This window comes from Branchiostoma floridae, chromosome 1 (genome assembly GCF_000003815.2).
Source record: "Branchiostoma floridae strain S238N-H82 chromosome 1, Bfl_VNyyK, whole genome shotgun sequence".
Taxonomy (NCBI): domain Eukaryota; kingdom Metazoa; phylum Chordata; class Leptocardii; order Amphioxiformes; family Branchiostomatidae; genus Branchiostoma; species Branchiostoma floridae.
Window position 1 is genome coordinate 17,898,608 of NC_049979.1, and position 18,858 is coordinate 17,917,465.

At 39.7% G+C, this 18,858-nt stretch overlaps 3 protein-coding genes across 4 annotated transcripts in view; 2 read left to right on the plus strand and 1 right to left on the minus strand.

Moving 5' to 3' along the window:
• LOC118417814 (tripartite motif-containing protein 2-like) overlaps positions 1-2,065 on the plus strand; it is a 3,151-nt gene extending 1,086 nt beyond the window's left edge. Inside the window, exon 2 of the mRNA XM_035823555.1 lies at positions 1-2,065. Coding sequence (XP_035679448.1) covers positions 1-36 — 36 coding nt within the window. The 3' untranslated portion in view covers positions 37-2,065.
• On the minus strand, positions 1,782-6,925 carry LOC118417802 (probable hydrolase PNKD). 2 transcript variants are annotated; one of them, XM_035823533.1, is made up of 9 exons: positions 6,528-6,925; positions 5,731-5,852; positions 5,373-5,485; positions 4,976-5,034; positions 4,726-4,818; positions 4,171-4,334; positions 3,642-3,728; positions 3,358-3,473; positions 1,782-2,932 (listed from the first exon to the last, which is right to left on the minus strand). In XM_035823533.1, the coding sequence occupies exons 1-9, from the start codon at positions 6,641-6,643 to the stop codon at positions 2,753-2,755; spliced, it is 1,050 nt and encodes a 349-aa protein (XP_035679426.1). In that variant the 5' UTR covers positions 6,644-6,925; the 3' UTR covers positions 1,782-2,752. The 2 variants fall into 2 exon arrangements, with proteins under 2 accessions (XP_035679426.1, XP_035679435.1); XM_035823542.1 differs by having other exon boundaries at positions 5,737-5,852; positions 6,528-6,918.
• Positions 6,926-7,361: 436 nt separating this feature from the next.
• Positions 7,362-18,858, plus strand: part of LOC118417786 (mitogen-activated protein kinase-binding protein 1-like) — a gene marked incomplete in the record, with an annotated part of 32,238 nt that continues 20,741 nt past the window's right edge. Inside the window, 4 exon segments of the mRNA XM_035823507.1 lie at positions 7,362-7,983; positions 8,360-8,451; positions 18,559-18,621; positions 18,775-18,832. Of these exon segments, the coding sequence (XP_035679400.1) occupies positions 7,909-7,983; positions 8,360-8,451; positions 18,559-18,621; positions 18,775-18,832 (288 nt within the window).

Genomic DNA, 18,858 nt, shown 5'->3' on the forward strand with positions numbered 1-18,858 from the left:
CTCACTCCACAGACAGGTGGATATAGCCACCGTTAAGTCCGGGTCCGGGTAGCCCAACAAGTCCGGGGCCGGGTAGCCCAACAAGCCCAGGTCCTAGACTAACCATCCCGGGGATAGCTTCAACAGGTGCGACTGTTTCCCGCGCTCGTAATAACGAGGTGTACATCACCGACAAGAGGAACTGCCGGATCCTGGTCTACAATTTGCAGGGTGCCCATATCCGCCATTTCACCACTTCTGTTCCAGGTGCAGCCGGCACGGAGGTGATGGGGCCAGATGATGTCGAGGAGGAGGAGGCAGGGAACCTCTGGGTGGTGGGAGTTATCGACAAAACACGTGACCAACTTGCCGTGCAGTATGCTAAAGACTGCAGCTTCGTCAGCAAGATAGACCTGAAGCTGAAATATCCATCCTCGAGCCTAAGCATAGCCGTGAACAAGAAAAAGAACTACATCGTCCTGCCGTACGACGTCAGCCGTGACGCCGTCAACATCTGTAAGCCGAACGGTTCTACTGTTCGACACGTCGGTGGCGGGAAACACGGCGTTAAGCATGCCAGTGGATTCGCTGTGAACAACGATGGAAACATCTACATCTCCGATGATGAAAACCACAGCATCTTCGTGTATGACGGGAAGGGGAAATTCCTGTTCAAGTTCGGTAGCTACGGTACCGGTGATGGTCAGATGAACCAACCCCGTGGCGTGTGTACCGACACATCCGGCAACGTCGTCGTGGCAGACACGGGGAACCGCCGTGTGGAGTTGTTTGACGCTAAAGGGACGTTTCTCCGTCACATCAGCGCCAACATGAATGCTCCCGTTGCAGTAGCAGTGGGTCAGCATGGGCAACTGGTCATCAGTGACATTGGGAACAACGCCATATCTGTTTTCGACAGGTACTAATCATGAATTTTCGGAGGACATCCGTAGAATGGTCATAAATACCAAAGGAACTAAGGTTCTTAACCTGCTGAAAACTCCTACTTGAATGATTCAGGTCATCCTCCACAAACCACCTGAGAAATAGGGTGAAATAAGCACATCGCAGAGTAGCGCCACAGGATACGTGAAGGATTCGTGTAACCGGGTAGTCAAACTGTGGGATATGTTCTTGGAATATGTATGTAGCAAGAAAGTCCATACTTTTTAGCTTATCCTGTAAAGCAGATTCATAAACAGTAATGAAAGCATATGCAAAGTATGCAGCACAAATAACCCCATGTTCACAGTAACAAGCCCTGCCAAGACTGTCAAATAAAACTGAAAGTTATGTGCAAAGCAAGGAATGCCAATGAAACTTAATGAAGAGGAAATGTAGTACATTGTACTATTTGTACATGTACTTCAGGGCAAAGCACCTCCCTAGCCTATGTATCGTAACTGATAGAGGACACTGAGGGTGACATGAACTCCAAGGCTACTGATTGGTGATTGGCAATCCTGGACATGCTAGTACATAGTTTTCTGCTGTACAGACTCTCTTGTATCAGTTCCTAACTAAACTTATAGTGAACTCTTATAGATAAGCACTTTAATTATTAACTGACAAGTCATATGAAGGTTTTGACTTTTTGTTTTTCATTGCTACAAATCTTTCCAAGATATTGTTGGATACCATGAGTTGTTCAGTTCACTTTAAAGTCATGCTAGTATCTAATATTTGCTTTGCTACAACAGTGACAGGACAGGTTAAAGAGTGCAACAGAGCCTGGGGCAGTGTAAATAGCTTTCAGTTTGTGCAGACAAATAATTATAACCAGAGCAGTAACAGCAAGGTGAGATCAATGGGCTTTCATTTTTGGAATGGAATTCAACAGCATAATTCTATGTCAAAAGGAACAATTTTAGAACTTAAGATTATCAGAAGCATTATATATTAGTTGTTCCTATACTATGATGATATCTTATTCTTACCTGCCACAATGATGTTTACCATATCTATTCACATTACATTTGTACTCACAGTCTAAAATTCTTCTTCATAAAATCTTAAATGGAAGTAAACTGATATAGTATATAAAGTATATACCATTGGGTAACATTATACATATATATACAAACATCTCATATACAAATGTATAACCACAGCAAACAAGGAACATACACTTAATGCAGTTATTAAGTCTTGTCTTGTGCTGGGTCCAAGGTCTGGGGCAAGATTAAGTCTTGACCAAAGGCCAAAGATTTGCACCACTATTGCACCAATAATTGCTATTACTCCATGCAACAGATATGTTACTGCACCACATATATACTGTTCATATTAATCACTTTATACTTATACAAGATTACATGGATTAATGATGAAATAGTATACATGTAGTTGAGGGGAAGTGATGATCAGTGTTCAATTATCTGGTGGACATAGACTAGATGACTATTGTAAGAGTACATAAACCTTCACAATAAAAGGACATTGGGTGAAAATCAATACAAGCCTCTGTTGTTCATGATGCATGAGTTCAGAGTTAACACAACCCAGTAAGAAAGAAATATAGTTTTGACACTTTCATAGACAGTTAATCAACATGGCAATATGGATATATCCTGTGCCATTTTCATCCTTCCCAAAATATTGAGATTTCATTGGTAGTATTTCTCTGTATGCATCTAAGGAATGTAACAAAGAAATGCAGTCAGACAAGCACTTTTGCTATGTACATGTACATTTAGAGTATGAATATACCTTTTGTCTAACAGAACATATGATTAATCTGAACATCTAACATAATTTCCACTCCTCAGCATCTTCATGTGGACACCTTGAACTTGTCCTTCATCTCCCTGAGCTCTGCCAGCACACTGGCCTGGAACTCCTCTGTCACACCTGTCAATCTCCTGGTTGCCATGCCGACCGCTTCAGCCACAGCGGGGTCCCTGGTCCTCAGGAACACGTTGTGTTGTTTCTCATCTCCCACTGTTGATGGGCACTGTTTGTTGGGATATGGCAATGAGGCTCACAAACTAATTGTGACTGATTGTGTTATTGCATGCCTGAATTACAAGTCCAGTCTCCCATCCAATCATCACTGGATCAAATTTGAGTAGTAATTTCCAACACAAATATTGGACTTGATCTGTGTAAATTCAACTTTTGTGTTGGAAATTACAGTTCAACTTTGATCCAGAAAGACATCTACCAACACAAATGAGCTTCCATGTTAAAATCCAACTATCAACCTTGCTATTGGTAATGGTCAGCAAATACAACTGTATTCTGCATTATAGATAAATTTTGTATACTGCGCATGTACATATAATCATGTACAACTTAAAACAAATATATACACAGAATGCATCTGTGGGAAACAATGGATTCAGCACATAAAACCAAGTTACAACTAAGCCAACTCACGGTAGCCATCCTTGCTTTTCTTCTGTCCTTTGTCCATCTCAGTTTCTCTCTGATGTTCTCATTGTCTCCATCTATTGTCTCTCCATAGAGCAGGTTTTCCAGAGTGTACTCATGACCTTAGAAATGATACCAGCAATTACACTGTTATCCAGTGACGAACTTTCAGATTGAGTAGCCATGACAAACTGAAGTAGAAAGACAATTGCAGACAGAAAATCATAGTGAAAGGAATCATTACTATATTGTCTTCAATTAAAGCACGGAAAAGGCCAAGATGAGATCACCTGGCCAGATGATGGTGTTGTCTGGCTGGCTGCTGACCTTCTCCAGAGACTTCAGCATGGTCGCTGCATCACCCTCAAATGTGCGACCTGACATGGTGGTAAACATTATTTCAACTCCTGGTTTTCCACATCATAGCACTCAAATAACAGAAACGAGGACAGGGCCATTTTTTTACATTCAGAATAGGAATGCAGAATAGGAGTTGCAGTTTTTGTTTGTCTGGCCTTTTTCCTTGCTGGCCAGGCCAGACTGTTGCTCTCCCTGCCTCCCATACCCCCTTACCTGCATGGCCAAGCAATAACCAGAACAAAATGCCACTGTTGGTGATTAAATTCTACACGTCTGTGGAGTTTGAACCATATATGTTTATGGACGCTGGCATCATAACTGATATGTAGTGGGTCCTTCTGCTTGGCCAAGTACTTAGTAGCCATATGATAATGAATAATGTTAAATCTTAAAGGAACAACTTTACATGAGTTGTCTACATGCATTCTACATGCATTCATGCTTATAAGTCAGACTTACCACAGCCCCCAATAAAGAGGAGATCTCCAGTGAAGAGTGAGTCAGGTGCCTGGAATGGCGCTCCATCCAACTGGTACACCACATGGCCCACTGTGTGTCCAGGAGTGGACATTACATGGAACTCCAACCCTCCCACCTGTATCATATCCCCATCCAGTACTGGGCTGGATAGGACACATAATAACATCCTGAATACATACATACAGGGCATGCTGTAAGAACTCTTACAGTAACTGTACCACTCACACCTGTGCTACATCCCCATCCAGTACTGGGCTGAACAGGACATTTATTACGTAAGGCAAATTAGGGCTCCAGAGTGACACATTAGGAAACAATAAGTACAATAAACAAACAAGGTGCAGAAGTTTGACAAACAAAACTACAAGTACTGTCTTCTGTACTTAACCTGTGGTACAGTACTCCTTACCACTGCTTCTATTATCTCTATATCCTAAAGTTAATGACAAGTTTTCTTGTCATAAGATAAGATTTATTGTTACAGTGATAACTAGTATGTACTTAGATCGGTATATTTGTTCTGTTGGTACATACTTGGTGAGGCCTGGAACTCCATCTGTAGCACTGCCATATATGGGCAGACCTGGAAACATCCTCTTTAAGGCGTGGTTCCCACCACTGTGGTCCCTTAGAGAGAACAGATAACAAAGGTTTACAGGTGGGAAAGCTTTACATCTGTGTTGTTCTGACCAAAACTGCTGGTCACATGATGTCCAATTTTGTTAACGCTACCAGTGATCATATCCATGTTGGTAAAGACATGCATATAACATCCGACATTTACCAGTGTTTGTGAGTTGTCAGCACAGCTGCAAGCTGTATACCTTCTTGCTTCACATAGGCCTGGAAAAAAAACACAAGTACAAATTTTTTAACATTCTTTTTTTAACATTTAATAACAATTATTATTAAATTTCTGACAGATATGTTATGGTGATAACTTAACTGTTACATCACTATATCTTCTAACTGCCATGTATTCATAACACTTTCTGTAGTTCAACTTACATTATATGGTTAAAAGTCTGCATGTGGGGGGAGTAAAGAAGCTTCATGCTACATTCAACATCTTTCATATCCCTTATGTGAATCACAACTTACTGTATTACAGCATATGTCTAAATGAAGATCAACAAACCTAGCTGGTCCTATTCACATAGCTAAAGTGAGTAGGACCATACCTGAACTGCCTCTGGGTCAGAAGGGTCCACAACAACTGCAATCCTCCTCTTGGTGTTCATCACCACATAGCTGTAGTTGTCTGAGACAATGGCCACAGGCTGGATCTTTAAGTCTGGATAATATGTCAATCAACGGACTATGTCTTTCAATTCCAACTAAAGGGAACTCAAATTAGAAATCAACAGGTGGTCAACCTTACTCGTTTTCTGTACACACATACAACTGATGTAACTGTACTGAAGTACTTTTGGGATATGAAATTCTTAGCAGACAACCTCAGTGAAACAATCAATGTTAACATAATCATAGTTCATCATCATAGAGTCAATTTTTAATATGTAAAAGCCAATTTCTTACACAAACCTCCAAATGTCACTGCTGATGTAACAGAGTGGCCATCTGGATATTTCTCCCTTGCCTTAGTAAGAAGATGGCGGTGGTACCAGTACCCAACATGTGTCTTTGAGTAGAGCCAGTACCTGTTAGTAGAGAAATGGAATGGATTGTATTACATCAATAGCCATTAGGCCACATTGATTTGATTATATGGATGGCATAGGAACCTCACAACTGATGCAAGCATGCAAATAAAAAAAGATCCCCCCCCCCCCAAAGTTGCCTTCATTATTATCTGGAACGGTTGTACAGAGAAAATACAGAGAATTGAATGCCAAACAATAGATTCTTCATTTCTTGTTTTCACCTATTCTACTTTCACCCATTCTCCTATGCAGAGTTAGCCTGGTTACCAAATCCCAGCCCGATCTTAAGTATCTATCGTGCAAGGACGAAATATATTTTTGAGGTTGGGGTATGGTATCCAGGCTAATGCAGAGTGGACCAGAGGGGAGTTTTGAGATGACTTTGAATTGGAATTGACCTTGACATTTAGTATGTGTTTTCCAATATAACATTATATTTTATGTCATCCATATCATCAAATTAACATGGCCTCAAAAACGTTGATCTAAATCTATTCTAAAGTTTAATATTTTATTGTCTTTTGGAATATAATAACGTGCTTTCGGTGACATCCAGCATCAGGGATTTTATGTTACTTAAACGTTATTACTATGAAATCAGATCAGAATCTTCACTCTACCCTGCCCTCCCCACGTCCCCTGTGAAACAACAACACTTAATTAGTAACTTACATAACAGTGAAGAGAAGACTTGGTCTGGACCTCCTGGATGACCTACCACGTCCCCTGGTAATAACACAATACAGTCCAAGTCCCATGGTCACGCCAGCTACAACATAGAAGAACATCTTCTTCCCTCAGGTGCAGCAGTAATCTTGAGAGGCACGATACAAGTCACTTCAATCAGCTGGGCCCCACAAACGGTTTGGTTGAAACCGTTTCGGACAAACGATTCGTATCAGCATATCAATATCAAAGGCATGAATTTGACACCAAGGTTGCCAGCGTTAACGTTAAATAGATATTCTTGTTTCTACCCCAATACGGGGACGCGAGCAGAACACAGACAGGGTTTTAGCACTCATGGGAAGATAATTCGTGACAAGCTGCAATTCTAAATACAATCGCTAGATGTCGCTAGTGTATAGTGATTGTGATACAGGTGGTCATTTTAGGTTTTATACTGAGAATCTGCTTTGGAAGTCAACGTTCTATATGCGGGGTTGTGAAACACAAAGAGGAAAGTTCTGCAATGGGAACCGGAGATTTGAGGGAATATAACGTTAACGTTAACGTTATCACTCAAACTTCAAAGATGCCCTCAGTGCAGTGCAATGAGTGCAGCGTCTTTGCACTTGTGGAAGCCTTTGGGTACAATTTGGCATATTTTTTTTTACTGCTACCTTACAATTTACTGTATGAAAACAAATCTCGTAGGCAGAAACATAGTGTTCGGGGGGAAAAAATGATAGGTCAGTTCATTTTTGAACTTCCCGCCACGTAGGAATACCCGACACCCCCGGCTCGCGCATGCCCTGTATGAGCATGCGAGCAGGATAACATCATTCCGAGAGGAGGTCTGTGATTGGCTACAGATGTAAATGTAGCAACTTGAGCAGGACCTGTGGGAGGACAAAGACACCTTGATGAATCCGTTTGCCACATTTTGTCTTCAGAAATATTACAGTCGACTATCATAGTAGCCACTTTCAGTGGGGTATGTGACTCTCAAATAGAACATTTTCGTTGAAGACATCCCAGTACCACGGGACAGCCACCCAATCAAAGCCTGGTTGACAGCAGGACGGTTCACAACGGTCCACAGTTCAAATTTGCCGCTGGAGAAAATAATTTTGTGCTCACAAGCAGCTGAGCCATGGACTGAGCAACATCGTGTCCCCGCAACAAGCACCAAACTAACCAGCAACCAATCCACCAAGACGGCGGCAGGAATGGCACAGCCTCTGTACGACTGTAAATATTCCTTGTAAACTCGCAGAGACCTGTGCGCCCGAGTTTTCCTGTCGAGCCGGTCCGGGGAAGCCTGTGTTTGGGGTTGTGTTGGTGTATATCCGTCCGATGATACAGACGTGAACTGAACAACGCACGAAGGATGGAGAGACGGAACAAACTTACACGGTCACCCTCCATGAAGAGGAGGAGCAAGCCCACACCTCTCTCTGACAGGGTGAGTTGGGGAAATATAATGAATTTCCGTCACGGTTGTATTCGGGTTTAAGTCTGAATATCTGTTCAAGGAAAATCATTATGGGGAGGGGGGTATCTTACCAAGGAGTTTTTATCAGTGGTACTACTATGTAAAGCAAAAAATTAATTATGCTTCGTTATTCTCACCTAGCCAAATCTATGTTGAAGATAGAGATATGTGATATGTTGATATCTTCCACTTTCAAAGTACTCAAGATAGGAATTTATTATGGTACAAAAGTTATAAAGCTCTTACATAATTTTTACCAGAACAAAACTGATAACACACACAAGTGTCTGAAAGTGTATATTATGCATGGTGATATCTTCACTTGTGCTTGTTGTGTTGATGCTAGGTAACTCTGGAGAGAGTACTGGGGCTGACGCTCACCAATAACTGTGGTCTGGCCAGCAGTCCTGTCACTGGAGTTATTGCCTATCCCGCTGGGTAAGTATACTACACTTGTCTTGTGGATGGAATCCGATGGATATCAGATTACCATTAGTTGTATAAACAGCTTTCATGTATCAGCCAGGTATCACTGACTGGTCCAGGTTACGTTGTGTATTGCCGAATTGTTGTTGTTCTAATACAGACAGGCATGGTTTCCAAAAACATTCAGCAACACTGATAACTCACCTCAAGTCAGACACATTTTGTAATTTAACCAGGTTGTGGCACCAAACTACCTGGGTCTGATATTAAGGGTAATTTTGTGTGTAAGCCACTTTTGCAAGTCAAACAGTGCTGAGTCCAGCATTCACTTGATTCAGGCTGTACAGAAGTGGGAGGCGGGGGGATACTTGTCTACATCAGAGCAGCATGGAAGTTATCAGATAACCACACATGTTAAAGCTTTAACCTTGTTATGCTGTTAGTCAGAAGTGGAATATGCAAACAGGTTTTGTCACAGATACCAACTGGAACTGAACAACCATGTCATGACTCACTGTCCATCAGTGATTACTTCAATTCAGTTCTGTTCTTTTGTCCCATCGGGTTACACTGTTGCTGGCAATCCTGTAAGTTTGTTAAGTTTGCAGTCCCAGCACACTGATCATACCTGGCACAGTTTCATCATAAGCTTTATCGTAAACAGATATGTGTACAATTTAGATACCAATTTTCTTTGTTGCTCTCATCAAGAGGTATAACCCTTCAAAGGACAGGAAGCAACATATGGGCCTTACAAAGCTCAAACCTCCTTTCCAGGTCATGTTTGATCATCCCTCAGTGAAACAGCAAACACAAAGAGGAGTGTAAACAGCTTCTCTGCATGCTGGTTTGATTTTTCCTGGAGTTAAATAGAGAACCCTGTTTGTCAACGGAGTTAGTAATTAGGTAGTTCTGTAACTGACCTAAAACAAGGACAAGTTGAGGAAGATTTTGTGTTCAGTGACCTGTAGTAAGATTGGGAGCCTGAATGACTGATTGTCAAACATTGGTTCAGTGTATCATTTTTTACTGACATTAACTAAAGATGAAGGGCAAGTTAAAATCCCCACAATGTAGACAGAAGGCTCTAGAAATAGTAGAATGTTGATGAGTGTATGTACTGTCGACACATATTTTCAGGACAGGGAGGGGGTAGGAAACTAGGATGGAACTATCAGGACAGAACTCAACCCTTGTAATGATGTTAACTGTTCATCAGCAGCACTGATAGCTTTATTACAATAAATGAAAACCCGAAATATGATTTGAAAGAAAGCAAGCTCTTACTGAGTCTTAGATAAACATGCTGGGGTGCAGGTTGAACTTTAGAAACAGACAGGTTAGCTATACTTATGGATGCCTAGGATTTTATGAAGTCTTTAGTTGATACCCATTGGAGATGTGTAAATCATAGTTACTGGCTGGTCTTGCAGTAAATATTAGTCACACTCACAGACTCAATAGAGTCAACAGAGTCACTATATATTTCTGGTTTGTTGGAATTTCGAGCACCTTTTTCACAGATTAACATTTGTGTCCACACTGGATGCCACTGTGTTCAGCCTGTAATCAGTTAATTTAGATGCACTATGTTCATTTATTGTCACCTATGGTATAATGATTATAAGTGACCCATAAAGCATAACCTTAATGTTTATATGTTATGTCAAAAGCCATTGGTGCAAGGGATGTGTTCTCAGCACATAAACCGTAAACCATGTCTGCTCTCCCTTCTAAGCAACATACCATGAACAACCAACTTGACAAGGGCCATTGCTGCTATGTGAACTCGATATTTGTGTTGTTCACCTTTTGTTAGCTTTGCTTGCCTATTGTTTGGTGTGCCTTCACCACAATCAAGACAACCATTCATGGCGCAGTTCCAATGGACTCAACTTCTTGTCAACAGTATTAACTGTGACAAATTGATTCACTCAGCCATGATCTGTTTTGCATTTGCCAAGTTTTTGGACAGGCTCAACCTCAGCGCATATTCATGTTTGGCTGCAGAATAATCATGTGCTGCTTTGTCAGCTTTTAAAAAGTTATCAATATTTTACATCATTCAAATAGTTCAAGATAATATTTTGTCTGCTGATATGTTTTGTCTACTAGCCTGTTAAATTTGGATTTGTTCCGGTCCAAGAACCTGGTTAAAGGATAGAGAAATGATAGTTAGATATTCATCTGATACAGATTGCTGTAGTATCAGGATAAGGAAGTTGCTAAAAGTGGAATCACAAGGACATGACCGTAACACAAGACCAGTTGGTTATTCCATGATACATACTGTACTTTGAAATCTTCCCTTTCTGTCTGTGTGGCCATGACCAATTATTTGTAGGACTAGGAAAGATATATTGTTTGGATATTCCAAGATCACTCAGAAATATCCTACCAAGGATTGTTCCTACTCGCATTGGTTTCAGGTTCCAGATAATATTATGTACAGTACTCTTAATACTGCATTTTCACCAATCTAGCACACATAGATGTCGAGATTGGACCATGTCTGAGCACCACTGCTGATTGACCATTTAGTTGATTGTGAGGAAGTGAGAGGACAGATACTGTGACCTTCAGAATGCCTCCGCCACTAACAACTATTGCATTAAGCTTAGCGCAACCTATTGAAGGTCCCTTGTCTGCATACCACATTAACAATGTTTATTCAATCTTAAACTTAAATCAAGAAAGCTTAAGAATAGCTATTCATAGTGCAAATCAGTGGTAGGTAAGACTGGGAGTAATGCATGAATGTGGCCTTAGCTAAAAAATGTCTAAACACTGCAGCATCCTGTTGGTATTTCAGACAAGGATATATGTAATTCCGCTGCAAGGTATTCATGTGTGACATATGTTTCCAGTATGTTTTGTGTTCAAATTCAAAGCCTGTTAACTGTCCATAAATTTCTTTTTTAAGGTTTTGTCAGTCTTTAAAAGTCACCCGAAAATGATAGCCTTAATGTTGTGTTTATGTTGGCATGGTTTCTGTCACAATAGCTGGCTTTAACCCTAGGCCTTGTGCTTGATCAATGAAGCTAGGTGATATTTCATGAGGTACATGTACAAGCTTTAGGACAGGACAGAAGGTCAGGCTGCATATTATGACAGCTGTCTCACGCGTCATCTCTGGCACTGCAGAAGTGGAAACATCACAGAGGAGGCTTCGATCCCAACAATCTCAGCAGCTGGAGACATTCTAATAGGGCCTGATATTTTTACATCCATTAGAAGCAAAGGAACAGCTTTGGACTGGAATGTATACAGTTTATACCCTCAAGGTAGAAATCAATAACAGGGTTCTCCCCAGAATTTTTTAGTATAGTGGAGGGGCTGGCAAAAATAACCCGCACCAACGTGCTGCACTTTCATGAAAATGGGTTCATTTTGCAATGACAGAGGGTGTCAAATACTACAAGTATAATATACTGTTGTTATTCCTTTGTTGTGAAGTGGCAAAACTACTATTGTTTTGATCATTGCTCATTCACAAGTTTTTGCAGACAATGCTGACTGGAAAAGTGATGCCACTTGGTACAAAAATCTGTGAATTGTCATTAATCTTAGCAAAACTAACAGAGAAAATAGGGAAGAAACACACTAAATTTGAAAAATAGTATAGTGGAGCTGGCTGAGAGTATAGTGGAGGGCCTCCCTTATTCCACTCTCTGGGGAGAACCCTGAATAAGTGCTGTTACCCCTAGTCACATCATTTGGAATTTTGGATACTGTATAATAATATCAGCAGCTTATAACTGTAGCAGTCATGTAACGTAGCTTACACTGTCTTCATCTTCATGAAAATTGCAGAACATTTTTAGACTTCTAGATAATCTGTGATGATGTACCTGGCTACTATTATAATACATGCACGAAGTTGAAGTTGTCCATATGTAGCTGCAACAACCTCTCCTCTTTTCAATCCTATTCCTGAGTATTCATAGCTCATGTTTCATACCAAGTGCCTTCAACTGTTGTTGAATTGTGAGGTCTAGAAAAAGTCTAGCTATAGAGGTGTAAGTGTGCATGTCACAGGTGTAGGAAAAATCTCTCTCACAGGTATCAGGTCTCCACTACGTACATAAGAAGTGTTGCTTTCCATGAAATAAAGTGGCTTAGTAATTGACCCATTGCTGAATTTATGGAATCTGTTTAAAAAAACTGACTTTATCATTTTATGAAGTTTCAACTGCAACCAAATACTTGACAACAAATACTACCCTACAACATGTATATGTCACAGGAGAGATGTCGATCCAGTAGAATCGTCGATTCTCCTAGGAGAGATCTCGATCGGAGCTGGTCCTAGGGCCAGCTCCGATCGGGGTCTCTCCTAGGAGAATCGACGATTCTACTGGATCGACATCTCTCCTGTGACATATACATGTTGTAGGGTAGTATCCAAACTCAAATGATGCTAAGATATTGGAAACAGACTGCGATCGGGATCTCTCCTAGGAGAATCGGCGATTCTACTAGGAGAGACCCCGATCAGAGTTGGCCCTAGGACCAGCTCCGATCCAAACTCAAATGATACTAAGATAAAGGAAACAGCAATACTTTTTTTGATAAACAATGATTTTATTTAGTATTAAGGTATTTCGGTTGGCTAAATTGGCATTTTGACCTTCCATTGTTCTCTTATTAATGAATTAAGAAAGAATTAAGCCGTAATGAATATTGAAAGATGGTCATACAAGAATTCTAAATCTGATTTTTTGGAGGCCAAATTGATGACGTCATCAGGTTTTATTGCCCCTAATCTAATTTTTTCTATGACAAAATACAGCACCTTGGTACATACCACTTCAATGAAACTATGTTTTTCATGTGCATAATGATGAAGGCTACAAACGCACTGTTGCGCAAACTGATATCTACTAACAATCTGTAGTTATTAAGAATGAATTTTTTTAATTAGATGAAAACAGACATTTTCTAATTACTACAGATCATTAGTAGATATCAATTTGTGCAACCCTGTGTTTGTAGCTTTCATCATTATGCAACGAAAAACGAAGTTTCATTACAGTGGTATGTACCATAGTGCTGTATTTTGTTAGAATTCTTGAATGCCCATCTATCAACATTTGTTACGGCTCCATTCTTTCTTAATTCATTCATAAGAAAACAGTGGAAGGTCAAAATGCCAATTTAGCCAACCAAAATTCCTTACGTAAATGCAAACCTACTAACTCATTAACAACTACACACTAGCCTACTTGTGTCTACAATGTTCACTGAAGGCTACCACAATAGGGTTGCTTCTTCAACTTTACTCAAGGTAGACTATAGTATGTAGCATCACTTTCATGGTAAATGAGTATGTTTTCTGATAAAGTAATTTCTGATACAGTAGTGGCAAAAATCTTATGATATGTGAAAGGCACCAACAGGCGATCAATGTGTCAGTATGCAAATTTCACAGCGTGGGAAGAACTCGAAGAACAATTACAACTGTAAAGTCGTCAAACAGGTGTCAAAAGAATAAGTAGAGTTCCAAGATAATACTCACTATTTCACACCTATTGAGTACATTTCACTACTGACACTAGTCACTGTCTAGACACTAGTCACTGTCAAAATACCATGCAGAGTTTCAAGATATTACTCTCAAGATCCCGATTGCAGTCTGTATCCAATATCTTAGCATCATTTGAGTTTGGATCGGAGTTGGCCCTAGGAGAGACCCCGATCGCAATCTATACTAGTAGAATCGTCGATTCTCCTAGGAGAGATCCCGATCGCAGTCTGTATCCAATATCTTAGCATCATTTGAGTTTGGATTGGAGTTGGCCCTAGGAGAGACCCCGATCGCAATCTATACTAGTAGAATCGTCGATTCTCCTAGGAGACCCCCGATCGGAGATGTCTGTGCGATATTGAATGCTACTTTGCAATTGCCTGATGATTTGGTGTTGAAAGAGATACAGCCTAAGATTACCAGGATGTTTGGAAGTTTGAAGGGAGGGTCTGACTGAAGATATGTTCAGTCCTATTTAGGTCATTACAGGTCAGCTGTTGGAAGCCTGCTGGGTTAGACAACCTAGGTAGCCAGGCAACATTTCCCTGGGGACAAATTTGTTTCTCATGCCTAAACACAACACAGGCTCATCTTCAAGGTTGTTTTAAGTGCTTTGAAAGGTAAATGGTAATTGTGCAAATTGTTTAAATTGTTTTAACAATTGTTTTTACAATGCACATATGGTGTCATCTTAAATCTAGCACAACAAAAACAAAAACAAATAGTCTAACAAGTCACATATAATTACATCATACTTAGTGACGCACAGTGGCAAAAACAGCAATATCAGACAATTACAGGTTCAAATTTGCTTTTACATGTTGACAGACATGTGTATAATATGCTCTTGATATGGCACACTCAAAGTTTCTTAATTAGCACATGAAAAAATGGTTGTGTATACAGCTTCCTATAGTGAAAAATGTTATTACTTAGTTTATCTCTCTGCTGGCATTGCCTAACCAATGCATATTTTGGTAATGGCTCAGCCCACAGTGGGGAGGATATTAATCCTGTTGTAGATATGTTATATACCGTAGCAATCTAAGTTACATAACATAGCAATACTCACGGCTCACAACTTACCAGCTGCTTATCTGAACCATCAGGCTTGGTCACCTATCTCCTTCAGACAGATGTGCACCTATGACATTTGGACTGCAGTTCTACCTGACGTAATATGAAACTGAAATATATGTATAAGTAGTTCGTTTATCATGGGTAAAGCTGCCCCCAAACCATTTCTAAGTACTATAGGCACTGTTGTCATTGGGTAAATATTATACTGGTGCATTTCTTTTCTCTGTAGTTCTGTGACAACGATGTCTGCTTTTCTGACAGAAGCAATATTGTTCATTACTTGAAATACTGTGCTACCCTTCACTTGCAGTCTTTGGAATTAAAGGCAAGACTGATTGCAAGAAGATATCCTTTTTGCTAGACTGTCATATCCGGTGTTTCTCACCAATATCCCACTTCTCTGGGAACAGGATCAAGTCATTCACATCCACATAAAGTGATATGGCTCCGTTGGTATATATCAACTCCAGGATATCCTTCTTTCTGCCTGCCATTGCTGTTGGGCTGAAACATGTTATTATGGTTACAGAAATATCAAGTTTATGTAAGAATGATACTAAGATCTAGACTGATGTACTGGACTTTCAGCCTCTCTTGTATCTAATTGAAATCTACATGTTGTCCCCATCACACTGGATATTTTCCTTTACCCAAATGCTTTCACTGACTGGTGCATAATGTCTGCCAATGGGCTAGGGGTCATGCATATAAAGGAAGAATAAATATTTTGTATCTGGCATCCTGAGACGCAGAGAGTAATTAACACTAAACTGTGAGACAAATATCCTAGAATTGTCATGATGCTGTCACTTGCTGTGTGATACAGCTACTGATTCATGCTTAAGAAGAGACAACAAATTTTTATTCATATAAGTAAGTTTTAAAACCATAAGTATTTCATTTACCACCCAAAAAGATACATTTTTTCAAGGAAGACAGTTAACATTAAGGTAAATTCTCAAAGATATAATGAAGTCTCCTTGACCAATTTGAAATACAAGAAGACTTGCAAAACTGCTTTGTGTTATTCAATTGTGTCAAGTGACAACCACTCTGTTTACCCAACACAACCTCCTTGCTGCCTTCAAGAGCCTGCTTGCTGACATTAGTGTCTAGGGATTTGTTTGAAAGTGTTGAAATTTATTCTCTCTTTATGATATATCCTAGATAGCCTTTGGTTTGCTGAAGATGAAGAAACATTGATACATACTCTGTTCATTGGTGGTGGACCATCTCATGCAAGGATAATACTTATCCTTGCATAAGATATCCTCAGTTCCAATGATATAGATAAATGGATAAAATGCTATCCCATTGAGATTGTAAGCATTCAGTCTGTCTGGACCAGCTTTGACCTTGGAGTTAAATCTGTCATGAACTGATAAGGAAAACCTCAAGCCAAATTTGGTTTTGATGGATCTTAGTTGGAGTTGACAAGATGTTACATGAAATCGCTGTTTGTTTTGCTATAATGCCAGATCCACTGTTACTACACTATATTTTATACATACATGTAGCATGGCAAAACAGAGGTATTACAAAGGTTTTACATTGGCAATATGTATGGCTATGGTTTACCTCGATATACATGTACAGTGGTTTGTAGATGGCTGGCATTTCTTGCATGATTATTGAATCCTCTAGCACAAAGTAACACTAACAGTAACTGGGGTCAAGCACCACCAACTGATAAGTAGTACTGGTCTGGACCTTTTTAGTCTAGCAGGTAGTGCATTGGGTTTGTGAACTGGTGGGCCCAGGCACACTGTTCTACTTGTCTCGCCTCTTGTGTTTCACCTCCTTCACTGTTAGTGTATTTATCAGTGATATATTCTCTCTTAGGTTGCCAGTTACACAAGGTAACCTGATGAAGAATGTCAGAATTGATTCTGACTCTGATGTCATTTCCTGATTTGGTTTTCTCCCTGTATTCAGTTAAAAAAGCATGCTTTTTGTTGTCTGTCCGCTAAAGAAAAGACTATTCTTTTCATCATATGCTGAGTCATCTGTTGAATAAGTGATCTTTGTTATTATAGCTAATGAAGCTGATATGATGTTTAGTGCTTAACATTGTTTAGTTGTACAGTGAAGTACTGTAACTGAATAAAATTACACAGAATTAATTTATCAATAGACCTAGCTGAAAGTTATTAAGTTTAACTGAAATTGCTTTTCAATGATGTCTTACTGCTTATACTGGTCAGTATGCAGTACATGAAGGATAGAAATGATGACTTTATCCATTTTGTAAGGTACTGGATCAATACAGGTCTTGTTGAATGTTCTTGTTGAAGATAATTTCACGCTGAGCTCATTGTTTGAAGAATTCTAATTGTTGGCTGCCTGATACCCAGTAGTATTGGGACTGTAAGGGGAGTGATTTCTCCTGTGTACACAGTAATTAGTACCTCCTTTCACAGGAAACTTCACAGCTCCTTGACGATAGGGTAGGTTTGTCATAATACACACCAGAAAGGGTTCATTACACATCATCATGTGTGTTATGGTGTTATTTGGTAGCTCAGCTGAGAGATGTTGTGTTCTAAACTGTATGTTCTAAATTATATGAAATACTGTCCAGTGTAATGACCAAATGAGTTATTTAGTTATGTATATTATAAGCAAGTGTATTTGAGTACAAGGTGCCTGAAAGAAATGATATGAATATACATGTATGATAGTATGTAGGAAAGGTCTCCAACGATTGTGAAATGGAAGACAGATTATATTTTATTTCTGAAAGAGGTCAACTTGTCTAAAATGTGGATGTATTTTGATACTAGCAAATGATAGCACTACCAGGCACATGGCAAACATGCCAAATTTGACCAAACCCTTTTGGCCTCTCCTGTACCTAAATCTGACCCCCAGAACGTGACTGTAAGAGGTAAACTGGCTTGTTTGTTGCTAGATCTGGTTATAGTTGAAGATATCATATATCAGACAAGTCTGGCCTGGTGCTCAGTTTGGAACTAGTTCTGTACCTATAACATATCATATGTCACCTAAACAGCAGGTGTGATAATGCCTTGTGTGGTCTGGGTCCTTGCCAGATATATTGAATTAGGAATCATTAACCAATTTAGGTGTACAGTGTAGCCTAGGTTGATTATATGTGGTATTCACAGAGATGTGAACATATGAATTATGGGTTCAATACTGCAAGTGTGCAGCTGATGAAATCGTTTTAAGTGAGTCATGACCCAAGAAATGGCTTTATCTTTTTGCTTTATCTATAAGTTAAGTGTAACAGTCCTTCCGTACCAGTTTCTTCTCAGCCTTGTCATCACCTATGATAAGGCATTCCTGCTATTATGATAAGGCTATTCCAGCAGCATTTATATTGTGTGACTTGGTAATGTGCCCGTTTTAGTTCTACATCTTCTTCTCTTATGGATGAAACCTGCCTCAGAGACTTAAAGCATTATTGCAGTACTACCACTAGGATATCAAACAAGTTGAAACAACATCTAAGGACATTTGAAAGAAAAAACATCCTACCCTTGTTTCAGATGTGTGGTGGTGCTATTCAACACTAAGAAGAACAAGCAAAGTCATATCTTTAATACTTCAAGGTGAGTTAACATAATCACCATTTCCTTTCGTTGTCTTCATCTGTTTGTCTTTCTACAAGATTATGTACAGTTTTCAAGTAATGTATCATGCAGGGATATCTATCTCATGAATGTATTTTGCATATGGTTTATATGTTTTCTTTCCCCCGACAGAAAAACAATATCAGCATTAGCGTTCTCCAAAGATGGGAAATATGTGGTCACAGGAGAGGTGAGTAAAAAAAACTGTCAATGTGG

Bases quoted from the DNA above. Each gene is read 5' to 3' on its own strand.
- LOC118417802 (XM_035823533.1), bottom strand. From the start codon at position 6,643: ATGTTCTTCTATGTTGTAGCTGGCGTGACCATGGGACTTGGACTGTAT. The intron at 5,486-5,730 runs GTAAGAAATTGG...CATATTATCCAG, and splicing joins AGTGACATTTGGAGGTTTGT to ACTTAAAGATCCAGCCTGTG. The intron at 3,474-3,641 runs GTGATCTCATCT...ATCATTTCTAAG, and splicing joins CAACACCATCATCTGGCCAG to GTCATGAGTACACTCTGGAA.